Genomic DNA, 22,347 nt, shown 5'->3' with positions numbered 1-22,347 from the left:
AAAAAAAAAAAAAAAAAACGGAGCATTCAAGCAAAGCTAACTATGAAACAGTTGCTATAAAGAGAATGCAATTTTCCTGTGGAATTTAATCATAAACCCAAGGCAGTTACGAAATAAAAAATGTTCCAGGGATCAAGTGGAAAGCTTTGGGTGAAGAGTGGCCAGTTTCATGTCTTGTCTCACACTGGTCACTCAGCCACAGCCTGTTGTATTTCCTAGAAGTGATCAGACACTCGGCCTCCCCGAGGCACGATCCTGACTTGCCTCCAGCCTTCTGCAGAGACAGCCCCTCCTCCCTGTCCTTGCTTTGTGCTTTCTTGATTTTGCTTCTGCTCTTGGCCATTTGTCATCCACATTCATCTTTCTCTACCCTCCCTGCACCCATTGAAACGTGAACACGTTTTTGTTTTCTGCACTTAGTAATCCTAAACCCTGCACTCAGTTTTTGGAATAAAATGTTCTACAAACTCCTTCTTTATAATCTTGGCATATTTTATGTCATATCATGGTCCGGTTCTCTTAAATATTTTACTGATGGATGCTCTAATGAATAGATTCTAGTCTGAAATTTTCTTGCTAGTTTCTCTGATGATGAACTTTTGATGTCACCCTTCGTACTTGAGGGGTGCTGATAAATAACTCCCCTCCTTCTCTGCCACATTCGAATCAGCAGTGGTTCTCATTTAGATGGTCCTCAGAGTCAGAAGATATAGCTTCCCTCACATTAGGTCTGTATGACTTAGATGAAAATCCCTGATTCCTGAAGGGCAGGCTGTTCCAGAAAGGAAGAAGAGCAGGATAACCCAGGTAAATTCGATGCTTTTTGCCAGTTCTTCTCCATGGTAAAAGAATGCTGGACAGGTGGAGGACAAGTTTTCTAGTGGACATTAGTCCCTCCTGGGGGACTAATGTCAGGAAATAGGAAGACCTTCCTAAAAGCCAGCATTATAGCTAGTATTCTGTTTGTCAGGTGACCCAAATTGAAACAAAGGCTACAGTATAGTAACTTTACATGACTGTGTTTTAACATTTTTTTTGCAGTCTCCTTTTCCCATTCACACAGTAAATAACATGAAATATAATTGAAAGCATTCAGACTGGAAACTAGTTTTTAAAAAGTAAACTTTGCAAGTCTCATGTTGTCTTAGTCACTTTTTTCATTGCTGTGACACAGTGCTCGATACCCACAACTTAAAGGAGAAGTTCATTTTGGCTCATTTTTCAGTCCATGATCTGCTGGTTCCAAGGCAGAAAGAATGTAGTGGAAGGGCCTAGGCAGAGCAAAGCTGCTTATGTCCTGGTGACCAGAAAGCCAAGAGAGAAGGGAGGAGCCTTTTCCTTGTCACACCCGCAATGACCTGCCTCTAACCAGGCCCCACCTCCCAGCCGCAAGTCAGGGTAGCACCTCCCTGATTCAGTCATCTTCTGGAAGCTCTGCCTGTGAGTTCATAGGCCTTTGGGGGTCATTCTTGATCCAAACCATAACACGTGCCATTTGGAACTCACTCAGGAGTGGTACGTCATTGCCTTGTATGGTTCAGGACACCCCGCTGGTACTCCCTCCATACACACCTATCATGCTAGCTAGACAGGAGTGTGAGACAGGAGGATCACAAGTTCAAAGTCAGCCAGGCCAGTTTAGCAAGACCCTGTCTTAAAAATAAAAAAGGCTGAGGATGTAGCTCAGTGGCAGAGGCCTTGCTTAGCACAAGTGAGGCCTCAGGCACAATGCCCAGTATTGCAGGAAAACAACAACAAAGATCCAAGAAGCAATATTGGGTGGTGCAGAATATGACCTGCAGGAATGCTATTTGGCTTGTGGATCCATCCAGTAGTGCCTCCTGCATTGGGAAGGGGTGCTGGCTAAGCAGCCACAGCAAACAGCAGGTGGCACTGTTGTCTTCCCAGCATCTTCCCTGGAAGCCTGAGTACACCCTGGTGGGCACCCAGGTCAGATCTAACTTCTCTGAGATGTACCTGGGAAGTTGAACAGTGCAATCTCTCTTTCCCAGTCCTTTTATGACATCACTTCGAAGCTGAGTAGTAGGAGAGAAGGGACCACGATCAGGCCATCGTGAGCTGAGCCCAATGCAGAAGGGGAAGAGTAATGGGAAGAATATACTGCATGCTGCCTGCTGTCTCATCTTCTCAGGCACTTTATTTCCCTGACAGTGACTGAGTCTTACTTGGTTAACTTCTCTTCCCTCTACCAAGGGGACAGGGCTAGAAGTCACAGTGAAAGATTGTCAAATGTCATGTATTTTTGTCCATCCTGACAGGCTGGTTGTTCTTTTACAAAGAGATAACCTTTTGTTGTTTCTTCCTTCTGTGATAACCTTTTCTTGTTTCTTCTGTTAACTCTTAGAACGCGCCCATTCCTTCAAAGCTTCCTGAGCCAGTGAAAGCCAGTGAGGCAGCTGCAAAAAAGACCCAGCCAAAGGCCAGGTAAGAAACGCCTTCATGAGCACACATCCTGCTGGAGGCAGTGCAGCAGCAGGGAAGGATACCTTGTGTTTCTTGACTCTCGTGCTGCCATGATCAGATGGGGAAAGGAATCTCTGTCTCCCTTCGGCAGAAATGCCAAGAAGACTATGATGAAATACTGTCACCTACATTTGAAAGAGAACTGAGCATCCTACAAATGTTTTTCTTGTGCAGGAATGACAGTGGGGCATTCAGAGATGAGGCCAGGTCGATTTTAAATGTTGCCAGTACAAGTGTCCTACAGTGTGTCCTGGCTTGTGGTTAGCCATGTTCACTACCCTAATCCTCCACCTTCTTTTCCTTCTTCCCTCTGTGACTCCAGCCATGTTAGGGAAGTGCAGGACAAAGCAGCAAGTTGATGAACAGCAAAAGACCTTGTGGGTCTTAGCTTATCACATTCTTGCCACCTAGTGGCTTCTAGGATGCAGGTGCTAAGAAATGATTAACCACCTAAAGATACGACTGAGGGAAATGCCCAAGTAGGAGACGAAGTGGGGATGGAGAGGGAGCGGGGAAAAGAAAGATGAGAGAGGGAGGGAGGGAGGGAGGGAGAGAGAGAGAGAGAGAGAATGAACAGAGAAGGAGCCAGTAAAGGTTGGGAGAACCCACAGAAGGTGCAATGTGACCCAGAGAAAGGAAGGAGAGTGCTAGTTTGAATCCATCACCAAATATGTTAAGAGGTCCTTGCTTCAAAGGAAGCGAGCAGAGGAGTCCCCTTCCTTCCAGGAGACTTTACATTTGGAATATGAGGCCAGGGAAAAATTACGGCTTCGGGGCAAACTCTGTGTTGGATATTTAGAGCACAGCAGCAGGGGCATAAGGTCTTTCACACTGCCTGTACTGAAGATGATGTCAGGCACATCCTCATAGCTGCCATATCTTACAAGTGGTAAATTCTGGGGCATAGCACAGGAGGTACTGTATATCCTTCCTTGTCCTTCCAAGGAAATGTCAGCAGTAAACTGTGTCAGTATAGGATCCTAGATCTTAGTGACTATGTGAATTTTAATAGAATAGTAAAAAAATCTTGTATTTTAAAAGATCTTGAATATTTATAGAATACCCACTATATGCATAGTTGTTCCAGGTGTGCCTTTAAAGAAAAATGATTTTGTTTTTTAGCAGACTTGCTTAACAGACAAGCAAAATATGTGTTGCTTTGTAGTTTGTTGATTTTTTATAGTAAGATTGCCATGCTCACCTCTTTGGAAATCATTTGGGGGGTTTATTTTACTTAGCTTAGTCTTTTGAATTTAGAGCCTTCTTATATGAGTCCCAAAAATATTTACATAGAAGCTAAACAAGGATTGCTTTCTCTCTTCCCACAAAGTACACACATTGCGGTCCTTACAAGCTAACATTTTGGATATGCTGTTGTTAATAAACTGATTTCATAGTTACCAATGCATAGACACATTTCCACATTTTACACATAAGGGAACAAGGCTGAAAGATATGACATGGCCTTTGTCACACAGTTAGTAGAGAGCCAGAGCTCATACGTAGTTTCTTTGACTATATCTTACGTTCCCCTCAGGAGAAGACCAGTGTGGAGGGTCTCACGTTTGGATTTTCACAGGAATCTGTTTACTTTCCTTACTCAGTGTGTTTTCCTGTATCTTTCTCTGTTCTCCAGTGTCTGTTCCATTTCCCCTCCAATCTCCTTTCTCCACGTTGCAGCCTCCCCAGATGTGATAGCTTTTATATTCCCAGTATTCCAAGCAGTACAGAGCTTCTCTCTAACAGGATGCCAGTGAAAAGTTTCTGTATGGAAGAGGAACATATCTTGGGGTTGTGGAAGTTAGGGAACAACCTGGGGCCGGCTCCTTTGCTTCCTGTTTTTCATTTCATGGAAGCTATTTCAGACATGTTCTGGAAATACTCATGAAGCTTATTTATTTTGGCCTCAACCTCTGCTGTATTCCCTAAAGTGTAAGTTTGAAGAACAATTGACTGATCAGAGTTAGGTAGTAGCCAGCTACCTGGACTACTGTAAATGAAAGGAAGTTCAGCACCATCACAAGGAGCAAGTAGATGATGCAGCAGTCCTCCTTGCATTAGTTTAGATTAGGTATAGCTGCTACATAAAGTCCAGTGTAACAGTCGTGTATAGAAGGTATTTTTTTTTTCCACAACTTATTGCTTCCAGTTGCCATGTTGGATCCACTCATTTGCCTGCTGTTCATTGTAGAGGGGCCATTTTGACAGCTACTAGTTCAAACCATGTTTCAATTCCTTCTATATCTAAAAACTACCTGCCTCAAAGCCCCCTTTGTGTTGTCATCCAGCATGTATTCTAGGAAACCCTAGGAAGTATTGAGTGGAAGGGTCCTGACTCAGTCACTTCCCTTGTCCCTGGCGCAAAATACCCAGTACAGTATCTACAATTTAAAGGAGGGGAGGTTTATTTTGGCCTCACAGTTCAGAAGTTTTAGTCCATGTTTGGCAGGTTTAAACACAGAAACGGCATGGCAGAAAGACCTAGGCAGAGAAAAGTTGCTCAAGTCATGGCAGCAGGGAAGCGAGAGTGAAGGGAAGAGCTGGAGAAGGAGAGGCACCCCGCCAGGTCAAACGCCCAGGGCCTCACGTCTAACCAGGCCCTACTCCTAATAACACATCAGCTGTAGTTCCCCCATAATTTAGTCACCTTCCAAGAGCTTTGCCTATGTGCCCATCACACACTTCTCAGGGGTTCTAGATACAAACCATAACAGGTCCGAAGAACCAATAAGCTTAAGAAACAGCATTCTGTATAGTACTCTCGAGATTCACCCACTACCTTCATACATGAAAAGCTCTGCTGGAAAGAAATCTGCTCTGTATATTTTGGTTAGTGTATTAAAAATTTACTTGCCTACCAAACATTTTTTCAATACATTTAGTAACACCATAACATTCTGTGGCCCACCTTTTGGAAATAATTGATTAAGGATATCTACAAGTTTTGGAGAAGTGTTGTGGGGAGTGCGTGGCGTACTCTGCCCACCCCTCTTATTTTCCCACACTTTAACTTGAATGAACTTCTTTTTTGCTTTTCATTTTCTAGACTGACAGATCCCATTCCCACTACAGAGACTTCAATTGCACCCCGCCAGAGGCCTAAAGCTGGACAGACTCAGCCAAACCCAGGAATTCTTCCCATTCAGCCAGCCCTGACGCCTCGAAAGAGGGCCACAGTTCAGCCTCTACCTCAGGCTGCAGGTTAGTAACTAGACTGGCTTGCAACTCAGTCTCTTTGTCATGGAAGTGTTGGAAAACCTGTCAGCGCTTTAGAAATGGAGTCCAGAAGTGCATAAACAATTGAAGTGAGCCAGCACTGAAATTTATGGCAAGTGGCTGCAGTGGGGAGACCTCTCATTGTCTTCTCAGGTGGATCCCAGAGACCACTGTAATCTGTTTTCTCTGTTTTTTTCTTTTTGGTCCTAATTTTGTAGTTTGGTCTGTTCATGCCATACTACTGCTTTTTTTATTTATTTTTCTTTTCTTTTCTTTTCTTTTCTTTTTTTTTTTTTTTTTTTTTTTTTTTTTTTTTTTTTTTTGCGGTACTGGTGATCAAATTCGGGACCTTGCATTTGCTAGGCAGGTGTGGCTCCACTGAGCTAAATCCGCAGCCCATTACTTCTTTGTTTCATACATTTCTCCTTGCTTGTAATAAGACTTGGCTCACCTCTTTTTGACACTCACAGAGGAATATTGTTTCTTTTGTGCTTTGTGTCTTAAAGTATCTGTCACCCATTTTCACATTCTGTTTCTAATGAGATGAGTGAGCTTTGTGTTTCCTAAAGAGGACTGATCCAGAGTGTCAAGTAACTGCACACAACCCTCACTCCCCTACAAGAAGCTGCTTTGGGTGCATTTGGTGACCATCTACTCACAACAAGTCATCCAGGTGGGGGTTGTGTAAGATGCTTCTGTTGTGTACCATACAGTCTGATGTAGAGATTGTGTTGATGTATGGTAGCATCAGTTGCCGGGTGACTATGTAGATACTCAGCGTGTGGATTATAAGAGTATAAAAGGGATGATGGCTAAGGGAAGACTCTGAAGGAACCAAGTATTGAATCTTATTATTTAACTCTGGTTTGAAAATATTGAAGCACATAGTGTTTAGCAAGAAGATGGAAAGACCATCCAAGTAGAACAGAGCATGTGGAAAGACAGTGAGGAGCACACGGATCTTGGGACATGCTGCTTATTTATCACTCCCTCTTTACTGCTTCAGCAATGGGAAAGCAGCTAGTGTCTGGAAGTCTTGAACCCTGAAATGGTGTTTATTCTCATTGCAGGACCCAGCAATCAGCCTGGTCTTTTGGCCAGTGTTCCCCAACCAAAAGCGCAACCCCCACCCAGCCAGCCTCTGGCACAATCTCAGCCCAAGCAGCCACAGGCTTCACCCATCCCTCAGCCCACGCCTTCTACCCAAGCCCAGGGTCTGCCCACCCAGGCCCAGGCCACACCCCAGCACCAGCAGCAGCTCTTCCTCAAGCAACAGCAGCAGCCACAGCAGCCACAGCCACAGCAGCAGCCACAGGCATCACAACCACAACAGCCAGCAGGTGCATTTTACCAGCAGCAGCAGCAGCAGGCCCAGACTCAGCAGGTAAGATAAGCTTAAAGTGTGACCCATGCTTTGCAAAGCTGACAGTCAGAAGGCCCACTAGGTACAAGTACCTCCCCTTGGGAAGGGCTAAGATAGGAGGTCAATTAACCCATGACATCATTTTTAGTGTATCTCTTAAGTGTTCTTTTATTATAGGTTCCCTCTCCTTTATTTCCTCCCTCTTCCATTTATGTTTTTAAAGAAACTGGCTTATTTGTTCTAAGGCATTTTCTGCATTCTGGATTTGGTCAGGTTGTCTTGTGGTGCCATTTGTTGAGATGTTCCTCTGTCCTCTATGTAAACGTAATTTCTTGAGGCCTGCTCAGTGTTTGGTTCAGCCTCACATGTCTGTGTTCTTTATCTGTTACATCACATTAAGAGGCCAGTGATGTCTGGTTGTCCTCTTTTTTTGTTAATATCAAGACGAGTGTGTTTAAATGTTGTCTATCTTGACTTTTTTCAGTGTTCGTTGACTTAACATCCATTGTTGATTATCTCCTAAATGTTCATTCATTAGGGATGGCAAAATGGTATTCTAACTTTCCTTCTTCATTTTGGGGCTGGAATTTTTCCATGAAGACTTTTTTTTTCATCACCTATTTAGTTGCCCTGTGGTAGTTCTCACAGCATAGGCAAGAAAAATGTTTAATCCATTCCCTTTGTTCACCAGTTTTCAGAAGATGAGTTTGTTCATTATATCATCCAAAGGTGACCGTGAGGTTTTTGTTTTGTGTTATCATAAATTCATGGGTTTTAATGTACTTCATATCTTTCAATACATAGCAGTTTTTAAAAGGCTTATTTATTTTGATGTTCTAGTGGTCCTAACTTTGGCCAGGGAAGGTCCATTCAAATAGTCTTTTGGGTCCTTTGGATGAGATTCCAGGAGTCTTTTATGATTCCCTTGTCATCGAGCGCAACAACTTGTTCTAGGATCATTGTGCCTCAACCTGGAAGCATCCATTTCTCTAAGGAGAGTTTGTTTAGATAGAAATGATATTTAGAAACCATAGTTTGGTGCTAGAGATATTCACTAATGAGTGTGTGGTTGTGTTTAGGCTGTTTCAACTGGAAAATGTGTTTTGTTTTATTAGAAAATACACATCATGAATTCAATTATCCTTCTAATTCAGATTTATAATTATAGGATTTCTGCTTAGCTTCTTGGACTTTGTTGTGTTTTTCTTATCTGAGATCTTGATGCCTAACAGCACTAACATAATTAATTGATTTTTAGTTTCAGGATAATCATAGCAATATTATTTTTAAAAAATTTAGGATTTATCCTCCCTTTTTACCCTTAGAATGCTTAACACAGTATTTTCTGGGGAGTCTACCATTTTTTTTTTTTTTTTTTTTTTTTTTTCCGGGGTTTAGGATTAAACTCTGGTCATCTTGCTTGTGATGTGGACAGTGGAACCACTGAGCTACATCCCTGGTCCCAAGTCTACCAGTTTTATGGACAAGTTTATTTGCTTCATTTTGCTTTTGCTTTTTATTTATTATTTTTAAAACTTTGGTTTAAATTTTTTTTGGGGGGGATTGAGACAGGGTCTCACTAGGTAGTTGAGACTGACCTGGAACTCACTTTGTAGCCCAGGCTGGTCTCGAACTCACAGCAATCCTCCTGCCTCAGCCTCCGAAGTGCTGGGATTACAGGCTTGCGCCACCATGCCTGGCTTTATTTTCAAAATATGTAAATCATACATAGTTTAACAATTAAATCTACAAAATTCTATTCTTTTTAATCCTTAAGGAGAGGTATCCTTCATTCCTGTTTACAACTTGAGAGTGTCCATTTGATGCCCTTCGGGATTTATCATAGTTCAGGCTCCTCAACATTTGGGTTATTTCCAGCATTTTGTTATTATAAATAAGACAGCTATTTTGACATCTCCTTCTTTTGTTAACCCTTTAACTTTGCCCCAGAAGATAAACAGTATCCTCTCAATTAACTCTGTAGTGAAGTAACAGAATTTAGGGTGTTCCAAAACAAGATTTTGACTTTTTTCACCTTACTTTGAACAGGCCCTTATTTTGAGTTCTTTTTGTGTGCACATGGCACATAATCCCTAGCAGTGGGGATAAGAGGGACATAAAAATTATGTCATAAAACTGGGCATAATGGTGCCTCCGTAGTCCTAGGTACCTAGGAGGCTGAGGCTGAAGGATTACTTGATTCCAGGAGCTTGAAACCAGTCTGGGCAAGATCCTCTCAACAACAAGACAGGCAGGTAGGGAAGTTGAGGCAGGAGGATTGCTTGAGCCCACAAACTCAAAATGAGTCCTGGCAAAACAGGTAAGACCCTCCTCACCAATCTAAAAGGGGGAAAAAAGAGAGGAGGAACAGGAGGAGCGGGAGGAAGAAGTGGTATCATAGAGTGTACTAAACATGTTGAATGTATGGCTGGATTTCACGAAGATAGGTCTGTTGGGAAATAATTTTGAGAAAAGCTTGAAAAGTTTCAATAGCTGGGTTAACATTTAGGTTATTCTTTTCAATGTCATCATTGCTTTATTCTCCTCACACGAGGAATTATTTTAATTTTGGCTGCTTCAAAATTCTTTATAGGAAGAATTCCATCTGTCCTTGAATGATTATTTTTCTATGTTATGGTGGAGTCATATGATGTTCATCAGAGAGCTTCCCTTGGGCTAGTCCTGGAAACCCTAGGGAGGCCAGGTTAGTGCAGCAGGAAGGGCCTTGCACTGTAAGGCGCTGTTGAATTTATTTAATGCCCTGAAGATCCTGTCATAAGGTTCCAAGTTTGACTAAAAACCTTCTTCCCACCCTTGTCTTTGCCTGCAATGCCGGCCTCCCTTGTTATCGAGGCACTCATTTGTCACTTGTGAAAGTGGTTCTGCAGTGGCTTCTTGCTCTCCTCCTCATGTCTTGCCATTCTCTCCTGCTCAGTTCCAGGCAGTACATCCAGCAAGCCAGCAAGCAGCGATAGCTCAGTTCCCTGTGGTATCCCAGGGAGGCTCTCAGCAGCAGTTGATACAGAACTTCTATCAGCAGCAGCAGCAGCAGCAACAGCAGCAGCAGCAGCAGCAGCAGCAGCAACAGCAGCAGCCGCACCTGGCCACAGCCCTGCACCAACAACAGCCGATGACTCAGCAGGCTGCCCTGCAGGCCAAGACCGCAGTGGTGGTCCCACAGCCCCAGGCACAGCCCGTTGCAGCCCCGCAGCCAGCCCCTGCCCAGGAGCCTACGGTAAGAAGCAGCCAGGGCTCAGTACAAAGGCAGAAGAAGGCTGTGCATTGAGGGATAGGGAAAGCGGCAGAAGAGAGGCGGCAGCCACTGTGAGGGGGCCTCCTACTGCTTAAAATATTAGTCTTTTCTTGACATCCCAGAGCAGTGTGAGGTATTCGACAGGAAGTAGTGCTTTAAAAAAAAATGATTATAGGCTACTGATGAAGAGGAACATTCTTATTTATCACCATGAAACTAGGCTGCTAGGAAAAGCTGTTCATTGTCTCTTGTCTCTTGCCACTGTGGAACACTCAAGGATCTAGGATTAGAACTAATCTCTTTCCCTTCTTCAAGGGCCGGTTTGATCTGTTATGCCCTTCCCAGCCTGTGGAGGTTTACCTGGGCTCCCACCTTTATGCTGAGTCCTTGCACTGTTGTGTTTATCTTGTCTCGAATGGCCTTACTAGCCACATCAACTGAGTCTACCATGCAGCACCCTTCAAGGGTCTGCTTTCCCGAGACCACTTACCATAGCACGATGAGCATCTGTGTGTCCATCCTTGGAGCATCCTGTCAATTTAGAAGCCAGGTATGTTCACTTTTAGATAATGGCTGAATATAACATTAGAGCCATCTCCTGACTGACCTCTAGGTTTCAGTTTACTCACGCACTCTTGCTTTGACTGTTAATAAGTGACCTTTGTCCTAGACTCAGAGTTTTCTGAGTGAACACAGTAGAAAATCCTATAGTAATAGAGAAAGGCAATTTGCAAACCCAGCAATAGAGCATCACAGCTCCTCTCTTATTCCTAGGAAAGTCCAACTACTAGATGAATGAAGGAAAGGTAAGAAGCCATCTTTCTGAGGATTGATTTTTAATAGGGTGTGTCCCCCATCTTACACTGGAAAACCTCCATCTCTTCAAAAGGAAGCAATACCAGAAATAGGTTGTCTTTTTAAAATCTCAGCTAAGTGTGCATTCAATGTCTTTACACCTTTATTCCTGGAAACAACACAGTCTTCTTACAGTTGTGTGGTAGACAGTTCCTGTTTATATTTTTAACAAAAGAACATTCTCCTGATTGGTGAAAAAAATTTTTTTTTAAATTATCATATGAAGTAGCTGGCTAGAAGGGGAGGAGGGATACCTGAACAATTTAGGCTGAAGATTGAACTCAGTACCACTGTCTCCCCAGCCATTTAAAAATTTTTTATTTTGAGACAGTAGCTCACTAAGTTACCTGTGCTGATCTCAAATTTGTAATCCTCCTATCTCAGCCTTCCAGAGTGCTGAGGGATTACAGGCATGCACTAGTATTCCTGACTGAGAAGGATCTTTTTGTTTTTTTGGTACCGGGGATTGAACTCGGGTCCTTGCTCTTGCAAGGCAGGCTACCGAACCGCTGAGCTAAATCCCCAGCCCTAGAAGGATCTTAATTATCCAGTTTTATCATCTCATTTTATGGAATTGAAAACCAGCCAAACTAGCAAGTGACTGCCCGAGGCATACAGAATGACAATAACAAAGCCAGGGCAAAACCAAAGAATCCTGATCTGTGTTTAAAGATACTTGTCCAGGGTGATAAGTTGACCAATTGATACTGATTACACTTCTTATGAGGTTCCCCTCTGCTTTCCCTGGACAAAGTGTCTTCTGTCTTAGGAATGAAGCATAAACCTTTTCCATGTTTCCTGGATGAAGAAGCACTTTGAGCAGTGTGCTTGTGGGATAGTTGATTTAGGGGATGTGGGATACAGAATATAGGAACAGACTGTGCTCCAACCAGGAGCCATAGAACTGTCCATCTTTGCCCATCCCCGTCTTGCTGATTCATGAGGTGCTAGCGATGTAGTTCACTGGTAAGAGTACTTGCCTAGCATGCATGAGGCACTAGGTTCAGTACTGAAAAAAACAAAAACAACATAGAAAAGCAGGTGAGTGAATTTGAGGAACACCCTGTGGCATCTTGAAGCAGTAAATGACAAAGGGAAAATGGCCATCTGCACTCAGTGTTCATTGCACTCTTACTATTAATAGCCCAAAGATTATTTAGAAGCCCAGCTGGGCAGCCACTACAATCACGATCATAAAGTCTGTATAATCGTGTGGGGAAAAAACACTCATAAGGTAATGTCACAAGAGTTGTGAAATAGGAAAAAGTATGTACTTGAAAAGAGGCATCTTTAAGGACCCACAAAGATAAGAATAGTAGTGATCAAATGGTATACTCTCCTCTATATTCTAACTTTTTTTTATGTGATTATACATTTTTGGGGTTTTTTTTGTTGTTGTTGTTGTTTTTGGTTTTTTTTTTTTGCTTTTTTGCGACAGTGTCTCACTATGTAGTTGAGCTTGACCTGGAACTCACTATATAGTTCAGGCTGGTCTCGAACTCACAGCGATCCTCCTGCCTCAGCCTCCCGAGTGCTGGGATTACAGGCATGCACCACCACGCCTGGCGCATTTTGTGTTTTTAAAAGCCTTCTGCAAGATAGGTGCCAGAGTCTCCTTTTCATCATTTCTCCCATGATCTGACTCTTCTTCCTCCACCTTCCTAATCCTGTCTTTGGATGAGGAAGTATCTTGGTGTTGAAGAGACCTGAGAGGCAGCCAAGAGGCATGGATTCTTCTTTCAGGTCATCTTGTGACCTTGAATGAGCTCTTAGCCTCAGTGGGCTGTGGTCTTCTCCTCAAGTGGAGGATTTGGAATCATCTCTGACATCCCTTTTAGCTCACGTTCTTTGATTCCAAATGGAAATAAAACTGCCTAACAGATTTATTGTGAACAGTAACCAAACAAGTTACAGCTGCTTTGTATTACAGACTGAGTCTTCTTTGTCCAAAATGTTTGGGACCGAAAGTGTTTTAGAGTTTGAAAGATTTAACACAAAGGAGATATCTTAGGGATAGAACCCAAGTTTAAACATGACATTCGTTTCATATGTACTTAAACATGAAGCCTGAAGGTAATTTTATACAGTATTTTTGGTGCACTTGTGTTTTAACTGCCACCAGTTACATGAAGTCAAATATGGTATTTTCTGTATGTGGTATCATGTTGGTGCTCAAAATTTGAATTTTGGAGTATTTGGGATTCCAGATTTTCAGATTCGAAAAGTTCAACCCAAGGGGAAGGGGAGGTAAAAAGATTTAAGCTGTATCTGTACATACCAAATACCCACAACGAATGTAAACATGAACTGAAAATAAAAATAGTAACAATAGCAATAATAATGAAAATGGTGAAAGTGGATTTATAGAGGGAGTAAAGTGGGTGAGGAGGGCAAAGAGATTAAAAAAGAATCAAAGTCTGTTATATACATGTACCGACTCCCTAAAATAAATGTAAACTTCATGTACTGCAAGGGATGTACTAATAAAATTTTAAAGAAGGAAATATTCACCCTGTGGCTGGACTCAGGACGTAACTCAGTGGTACGTTGCTTACCTAGCATGCATGAGGCCCTGGGTTCCATCCCTAGCATGGGGTAGGGGGTTGGGATTGCTGGTATAGGGGAAAGAGGCACTGCTTCTTCAGTGTGCTACATATGGAGAATAGGTAAGAGGAGGGAAAATGTCTTCCAAGTATTATGGGCTCTTCATCATAAAGGGATCAACAGTGAAGTATTTTTCAGAGTAGTGAATGTCTTATGAGATTAGCCAATCCACTCTGTCCACAAAGCCCTCTGGCCCCTGGAAATGCTGGCAAGTGCAGCTCTAGACCCTTAAAGGTTGTTGTAGAGCCAGAGCTCTTGTCTCTAGAGAGCACTTTGCTTCTCCCTCAGCAAGGCAGCTTTATTACCCTTCTTGTCTTAGTTGGATTGGTACTAAAACATTGTTTTGTCATTCAGTCTGTTGGCAAAGTAGTCGGTATACTAGCACAGGTACATGAGTGTTCTGAGTCCTGAGGACCACATGCAGATAGGCCTCCCCCTATGTCATAAGCGTCCTGACCCAAGTAGCTGGATATTCTGAGGCTGGTTCCTTAGCTCTCCCAAGACCTGCCCTTGAAGAAGCAGAATGTGGGAGCTGAGCTGCAGTGTACTAGGCTACTCCAACCTGAAAGGAGGGAGTGGCAGAAGGAATGGTTAAATCCCAGGGCATCTGATACCCTACATCAGTGATGGCAAACCTTTTAGAGCTTTCCTTGATGCAGGTGGTTTGTACGTAAGGACCATGCATGTGGTCACAAGGAGGTTTCCACTTATTATTCTGTAATTTGGCCTTCATTCTGAAAATGGCCCACATCTCGAAAGTCCTTGTGTATTCAGTCATTTAAAAGTATTTTTTCTTTCTTATATTTTCTGCTACCTCTTCAATAATGTTCCTAAACTGAAAATTAGAACAAGAAAACTTCAATAAATCAGTGTTATACATTTTCTCAGAGGTTGCCATAGAAATAGGATCTTATAGACCCATCCTATCAATGAAAAGAGCCTCAGTAACAAAACAAAAAAAAGTACTACCATGTTTCAGTCGCAGTAGAATTTTGTCTGATTCACTCCTGACTGGCAGCCTTGACGATACCAGAGAGTCAGGGCCTCTTAGCAGAAATCGTTCAGCTTAAATGCACTGTAGCTGATAGTGTGTCTTCTTTGGCATCTGACTGCAGTAAATGATAAGATTAATTGCCTGCACTTTGGGAGCATTTTGAACAAGTTACTGTGACCCCAGAAGCAGAAGGAGGTCCTTTCATATGTAGTCTTGATCTTTAGAACTAAGAAAATCTTCTGCAGGCTAAAGCTTTGAGCTAGATTTATGTGGTTACCCTATATATTATTATTATTGCTCATGAAGACTCCATTTATGTGTAAGTACCAGGCAAATACCCTGTTGGCATCAGTCTCTGAGTGGCAGCTCAGATTATCAGTCTGTTTTTTTCTTCCTGGCTGTTGTCACTAAACTTAGCCACTGGAGTCCTATGTTAGCATTCATGTGGCATTTTTTTGTTATGCATATGTGTTTGTTTGTTTTCCTTTTCTTCCTTTTTAAAGAAAATAATGAAACATTTTCCATCTTTCTCCCTAGCAGATTCAAGCCCCAGTAAGACAACAGCCAAAGGTTCAGACAACCCCGCCTCCTACCATCCAGGGGCAGAAAGTTGGATCTCTCACTCCTCCATCATCCCCCAAAACTCAGCGTGCTGGGCACAGGAGAATTCTCAGTGATGTAACGCACAGTGCAGTCTTTGGGGTCCCTGCCAGCAAATCGACCCAGCTGCTCCAGGCAGCTGCAGCTGAGGCCAGTCTAAATAAGTCCAAGTATGTAGTGCTTCCCCTTTGTTCTTCTTACCCTGTGGGAAACATCTGCCCCAGGCTGTTATTGTGTGGTTCTTTGCATAAGTATATGTGTATGTACATAAATGTATAGTAGTGCATCATGTCTGTATTGCAAGGAAACTAGGCATTTGTCTGTAGTATAAAGCATGCATTTGTATGTGTACCAGACTGATCATAAGAAATAATTTCCTACCTGGCCCACTGTTTTTGTTGTCTTGTGTGTGTTTCATGCTCTGCAGAGTATAGTATTTTCTAAACTCCCAATACGACCAAGCTCTGCATGCATCCTGAAAGTCTTTTATTTACCCCTATTGCTTATAGGATGATATCTGAACCCACTGGTTACCTCAGCAAGTCCTGTTAGACACACGCATGACTTTCCACCTTCATAAACCTTTGGCTTAAATTGTGCTGTCTCCTGGGACTGCTTTTCTCCTGTCCCCAAAGAAATGCTCATTTATTCTTCAAGATCCATGTTAGAGATAACCTTTTCTTTAACCTTTCCTTTGTTATCATTTTATCTGATTTTTTGAGCATGTATCACATTGCTTTATCATTAATTGTTTATATGTCTGGCTAATGTACCCTACGAGTTCTGCAAGACAAAGATTTTTGTTTTAGTTATCCTTTTTAAACACAGTAGCTGCTCTGTGCCTAATATAAAGTAGATTTTGATGGAGTAAATGCATTTTCACACCCTCAACTATCTTGGCACCATGTACTCTAAAGTTGAATCATTAAGTCAAAGAAGGCTAAGAGAAAATTAGATAATGATACCTAAACACACAGAACAGTGGTAACTATCTTTATTTCTGCTTGTGGTGGTGACCCTTAAAGCTGGGCATGCTAGATCCTGAAAGATGAAGGGCAGCTTAAATAGACCTTAGTCCTAGCCTTTCAGAAGTCTGTTGTGGTAGACGTTAGGATCACCACCAAAGGATGCGTAAGCCTAAAAACATGTTGCTGAGGGATCCTGATTTAAAAGGCCTTGCAGATGAGACTGAAAAACTAAGCAGGAAATTAGAGAAGTAGTGGAAAACATAGGAGTTACGAAGGAAGAGATGCTAATTTCACAGAGTGGAAAGGGAAAATGTGGAAACTTCAGTTTTAGTACAAAGGCCTTTTAGATAAACACAGTGAAAAATTATGTTTTAACTTAGAAAAGGATTGGATCCTGGAGCCAAGAGTTTGGCCCTTTTTGTTTTGTTCAACTTTTATATGCTTTTTTATTTCATGGGGGTGGGAACCTACCTAGGTCTGCAACCACCACTCCGTCAGGCTCTCCTCGGACCTCCCAGCAAAATGTCTATAACCCTTCAGAAGGTTCTACATGGAATCCCTTCGATGATGACAACTTCTCCAAGCTCACAGCTGAAGAACTGCTAAACAAGGATTTTGCCAAGCTGGGAGAAGGTGAGGAAATCATTTTTTTCCTATTTTTTTATCAGTGTATATTGGTCATACAGATTAATAGACTTCACTTGTACATGCACATAACATATTTTGATCATTTGTCTCTCCCATTGCCCTCTCACCCCACCCTACCCTCTAGTTTCACCTTTTGGAGGGAGTGGTTCCAATGTGTATAGTGTATCTTGATCGTATTCATCTGCTCTGTTACATATCCTTACACCCCACACACACATTGCCTTCCTCTTAACCCAATAATAGTCTCCTTTCCTGTTATCTTTGTAGATTCCACAGATTAGGGAGAACCTGCAATATGTGTCTTTCTGAGTCTGGCTTATTTCACTCAACATGACTATCTCCAGATCCATCCTTTTTCTGAAGATGACAAATGTTTACTTTTTGTGGCTGAATAATACTTCACTGTGTATATGTACCTTTTTTTTTTTTTTTCCTTTATCCACCTATCTGTTCATAGATACCTAGGCTGGTTCCATATCATGACTATTGTATATTTTGTTTTGGGGTGTTTTTTTTTTATACTGGGGATCGAACTCGGGCCCTTGCACTTGTGAAGCAGGCAGTGGAACCACTGAGCTATATCCATGGCTCTGACTATTGTATATTTTGCCATAGTAAACATGCTAGTATCCAGGTATCCGACTTTAATACCTTTGGGTATATGCCAAGGAGTGATAGCTGTATCAAATAGTACCTGTATTTTTAGTCTTTTGAGGAAGCTCCATACTGATTTCATGGTTTAAATCAGCAGTTTAAGAAGGGTTCCTTTTTGTCAAATCCTTGCATTTATTGTTTTTTTGTATTCCTGATGATAGCCATTCTGACTGGCATGCAGTGAAATCTTAATGTAGTTTTGATTAGCATTTCCCATTCAAGTCTTTTTCTGTGATTTTTGGTTGTGAATTTTCTTACTCAGAAATAAGCAGGAGTTAGAATGAATTCTGGCTTCAGAGAGTTGTGCTTGTGCACATGTCAGCTTGGGCCTGTTCCTCAAAGGCTTGATTTCCAGGGATGTGTACAAACCAACTTTTATTTTTATCACAGTACCTTTTCATCTTTAGGAAATCTTGACCTGTTGTAGGTGGCAGCAAGGAGCGATACTTTAAAAAAAAACAAACAAACAATAATTACATTTATTTGGAGAAAAATAGCATTGCAATGGAAATATGCAAGCCATACTAAATCACAAGCAAATTTAAGGAGGTTGAGGCAAGAGAAAGTTATTAAAGATGAAATGAGAAAATGAAAAAATGGAAATGGAGAGTTTGTAAATGGGGAGGGGAGGAGGGGGTGAAGGGAGGGCAGGGACAAAGGGAAAAAATGAGAACCAAGAACTGTCATGTAAAGGTACAGGATCCCAGTAATGAATGTAACTGTATTGTAGACCTAGATTGTATCAATAAACTCAATAAAAGGAAAACAAAACAAAACAAAAGAAAGATGAAATGAGAAGACTTACACAAGATATTTTGAAACAGTAATATTTGACCAGAATATAGTAACAAGGGTGATGCCAGTTTGAGCTTAAACAGGCAACTGCTGTGCAGATGTCCTTGTGGGAGTCCTTTTTTTGCGAAAGGTAGTGGTGGCCTTGTGCCACACTGCAGATGTAGCAGTCTTTTGTGACTAGTCTTTAAGTTCTTGTTAGCAGCCTTATATTCACGAGACCTACTCCTTCAAAGCTTCTACTTCATTTGTTTGTTAGACTTGACACAACTCCAGTTTTATTCTTCTTTTTTAGTAATGTTTATTGGTACACATTTGCGTACATAATGCTTAGATTCATCATGGGGAGTTGGTACCTGTACATAACACAACTTAATTCTTTCATCTCCTTCCCCTCCCCTTTTCCCTCCTCCCTCCATCTCTTGGTCTCTTTCCCTTTTGCAAAAGACCTATCTCCCTACAGAGAGGAAACTTTGAGGAGCGATGCAGTGGCATAAATCAGGATAATGCTATCAAGCAGAGTTACTCCTTGGAGGGGTATGATGATCTCCTCCTCCTCCCACTTTGTTTTATTGTCCCCAAAAGTAGTGGCTGCTTGTCCATGAGAGTGTGCTTTCACATGGATGCTGAATCTCTATGATCATAGTTTTGTATCATTGTTGATTGATACAGAAAAAGATTTTGTAAATCAAAGGTGAAATTGTGGCTGAATATGCTGGTGCTTGCTTATAATCCCAGCTACTTAGGAAGCTGTGGCAAGGCCCTGTCTCAAAATAGAATAATAAAAATGCTGGATTGTAGCTCAGTGGTCTTGCCTAGCATGCACAAGATCTTAGGTTCAATCTCTACTGCTGCCAAAATATAAAGAGATACACTTTTCTTCTCAAAATTCACAATCTAAAATGGAAGGCCAGGCACATATGTACTTGTACACACTTTGGAACAATAGATACATCTGAGAAAAATTTTGTGATATGCAATTGGAAAAGAGTTCCCTCAGTTTTCACAAGAATAGGAATGGTCAGAACCAAGTGAATGATTTGCACTGTTGACCAAATGTGTTACTTTGACTGTTACTTTTATAGCAGTGTTTAAGAACCCATATTTCTTTCTGCCAGAAGATAAGGACATAGGGTTTGACTTTATTTGATAACTCACTTTTAATGTTGTTTGTACCAGTTCATATTCTGGACCATAAACAGAAATATCTTTAAGGATTATTGGAAACTCATTTTTTTGTGCCTAACTAGCTCCCAAATTTTAAAATTCTCCTGTTTTTAATAATTAGTTGTCTCTCTTCTTGCTGTTCATCTCTTGGCTTTCATATAACACTACTGCCATTATACCTGTCCTTCATAGCATCTCACTACTGCCACCTCCACCACTCCCTCTTCTCCTTTCCCAAGCTGCTTCCTACATGAGCACAGATCATCACATTGGAGTTACATAAAAATAAAAGCAGGGCCAGGGATTTGGTTCTGTGGTTCTACCACCTGTCTCGCAAGCGCAAAGGGCCAAGTACCCCCCCCAAAAAAAGCAAAATAAAAATAAAAGGGGATTTAGCTCAGCAGTTCCAATGCCTGCCTTGCAAGTACAAGGTCCTAAATTTGATTCCCCATACCAGAAAAATAAGATTCCAAGTGAGGGTCAAAGGCATTCTGATCTGAGGAATGTGCTTGAGCTGTAACACTTTAGTTCTGTGGTCTCTCATTTCTTTTTCTTTTCATTTATTCACCTTAAAAAATTTTTTTTTATAATACATGTAACACAATATTTGCCATTTTAACCTTTTTTAAGCATCTAGTTCAGTAGAATTCACCGTTGCATGACCCTTCTCTAGAACTCTTCTCATCTTATAAAACTGATGTGCAGTCTCTTGACTCTTAAATCTTCTTCCTTTTCTTAGTTATTGCAGGGTCTAAAAAGGACCTTTGGATAGCCCAGGTGTTGCCATAGTTCAGTAAAAGGAGTCCAGCGTAGAAGGCAGTCAGAGATTGCCCTGCACCCTTGCTGCATGTGTGTGTCTCGGGATTCTGCTAGAATGAACCTAGCAGTGCTTTGTCCTTCCAGGCAAGCATCCTGACAAGCTTGGTGGTTCAGCAGAGAGTTTGATCCCAGGCTTCCAGGTGACCCAGGGTGATGCTTTTGCCACTTCCTCGTTTTCTGCTGGAACTGGTGAGTATGGAGCATACCCAATACACGAGATTCACTGTTGTCACCGAACACTGTTGTCTTCTCCACAGGTAGCACTAACATACTGGGGAACCCTGCCCCAAGCAGTAACTCCTGTCTTCCCTCATTCAAAAGTTGTCAATCAAAAAAGAACAGAGGAAGTGCTAGGATCAGTTTGAATGAAAGTGGTGAGACTCATCTGTCAGTAACATGCAGGGCTTTTTCTCCCTAGGCTGGGATGTGGCATGCGTCAGTATTTCTGAATTTGAGGAACAGCACTCTGGTGATCTTTTGTCAATGCGGAGACTTTTAGGCTAACTTGAGGAATTCTAAGAATTAGATTTTCTGTCTGATATCTAGAAATTCTAAACTGTGTTTGTGTGTTTGCTTTGAGGGTAAGGAAGATATTTTTAATGAGTTTTTAATTATAGAAGCAATAATGAGACTTATTTTCCTATTTATTAATTATACATCTTATATTACAAATTATACATGTTTATCATATATCCCCTGTGATCTCACCACCAAGGGATAGCACAGGGTTATGGCATTGATGTCTATTAGGCACTAACACAGTCATGACAGGGCCATAATTTGCGTCTTGCTGCTGGGAGGCTCTGGTTTGAATTCCATTATCTGATGTTAAGTCATGCATGTGGTTCAGGCCTGTGGCAACGTATTCATCTTTTTAGAATCATGAATATCTTTATGAATCTGGTGAAAGTCACGTATCTCACTCACCAAAGTGCATGTGACCCCTGCTTGTATAATTGTAGGCCTCACCTAAGACTCTGATGTATATATAGTCATATTTTAAAACCTACTTTTTTCTCTTACTAAATCTGACACATTTCCCCATGCTCATTAAAGAATCTCCTAAGTGTTACTTTTAAAATATCTGTATTATAACCAGGCATGGTGGTGCATGCCTGTAATCTCAGCACTCAGGCAGCTGAAGCTGAGGATCACTGCAAGTTTAAGTCCTGCCTGAACTACGTAGTGAGACCTTATCTCAGAAAACCACTAAAGAATTAACAAATATAACATCTGCATTAGATTTCTTTGTATAGCTACTAATATATTTAAAGAAATCCCTCATTTCTTAGGATACCATCTTATATTTAGTGTTTTACTATTGTAAATGCTTTTGCAGTGGATAGTCATTTTTTCTTGTTACTTTTCAGGAGCTCTACTTATGTATTATAAACATCTTCCTCAGTCTATCATTTGTACTGAGTATGATCTCATCTGACCCTAACAGCCCTTGAAAATGATTTAGGATCCCTATATTATTACAGTTTAGGTGACTGAAGCATAGAGTCTCTTTTCCAGGGATACCTGCTAGCAAGTGGCAGAGCTGCCTCTCAGGTTTTCTGCCTCTTAAAAAGGCAAATTTAATAATTTTCTTTTTCTAGCAAATCATCTACAGTTTCAAGATTTTAAAATTAAAATAGAACATGGGTTGGGGATTTAGCTCAGTGGCACCACGCCTGCAGGCGCAAGGTCCTAAGTTTGATCTCCAGTACCATTTAAAAAAAAAAAAAAAATAGAACATTGCATGTCAACCTTTCATAGTATTTTCTTTGTGTACATCAGTTTTAATCATATGCATTGTGTAGTTCCTGGTAACGGTAACTAAAGATTTATTGCTATTGAGATATATATATACATACATACATACATACATACATACATATATACATATATATGTATATATATATATACATATATATATATTTTTTTT

The 22,347-nt window shown here is 41.3% G+C and overlaps 1 protein-coding gene across 14 annotated transcripts in view; it reads left to right on the top strand.

Moving 5' to 3' along the window:
- The window catches only part of Aak1 (AP2 associated kinase 1), a 154,931-nt gene that overhangs the window by 106,120 nt on the left and 26,464 nt on the right, over window positions 1-22,347 (top strand). For 6 of the 14 annotated variants that reach the window (XM_010609675.2, XM_010609672.2, XM_010609681.2 and 3 more), the window contains exons 9-15: window positions 2,366-2,445; window positions 5,531-5,685; window positions 6,771-7,084; window positions 9,999-10,298; window positions 15,307-15,539; window positions 16,795-16,970; window positions 20,502-20,606. In XM_010609675.2, the coding sequence (XP_010607977.1) occupies window positions 2,366-2,445; window positions 5,531-5,685; window positions 6,771-7,084; window positions 9,999-10,298; window positions 15,307-15,539; window positions 16,795-16,970; window positions 20,502-20,606 (1,363 nt within the window). The remainder of the gene's footprint in view (window positions 1-2,365; window positions 2,446-5,530; window positions 5,686-6,770; window positions 7,085-9,998; window positions 10,299-15,306; window positions 15,540-16,794; window positions 16,971-20,501; window positions 20,607-22,347) is intronic. The other 8 variants (XM_010609676.2, XM_033764516.1, XM_010609685.2 and 5 more) reach the window with 4 other exon arrangements.

Source organism: Fukomys damarensis, unplaced genomic scaffold (genome assembly GCF_012274545.1).
Source record: "Fukomys damarensis isolate Sample0158 unplaced genomic scaffold, DMR_v1.0_HiC HiC_scaffold_2, whole genome shotgun sequence".
NCBI classification, from domain to species: domain Eukaryota; kingdom Metazoa; phylum Chordata; class Mammalia; order Rodentia; family Bathyergidae; genus Fukomys; species Fukomys damarensis.
This window is presented reverse-complemented; position numbering and strand designations above follow the sequence as displayed.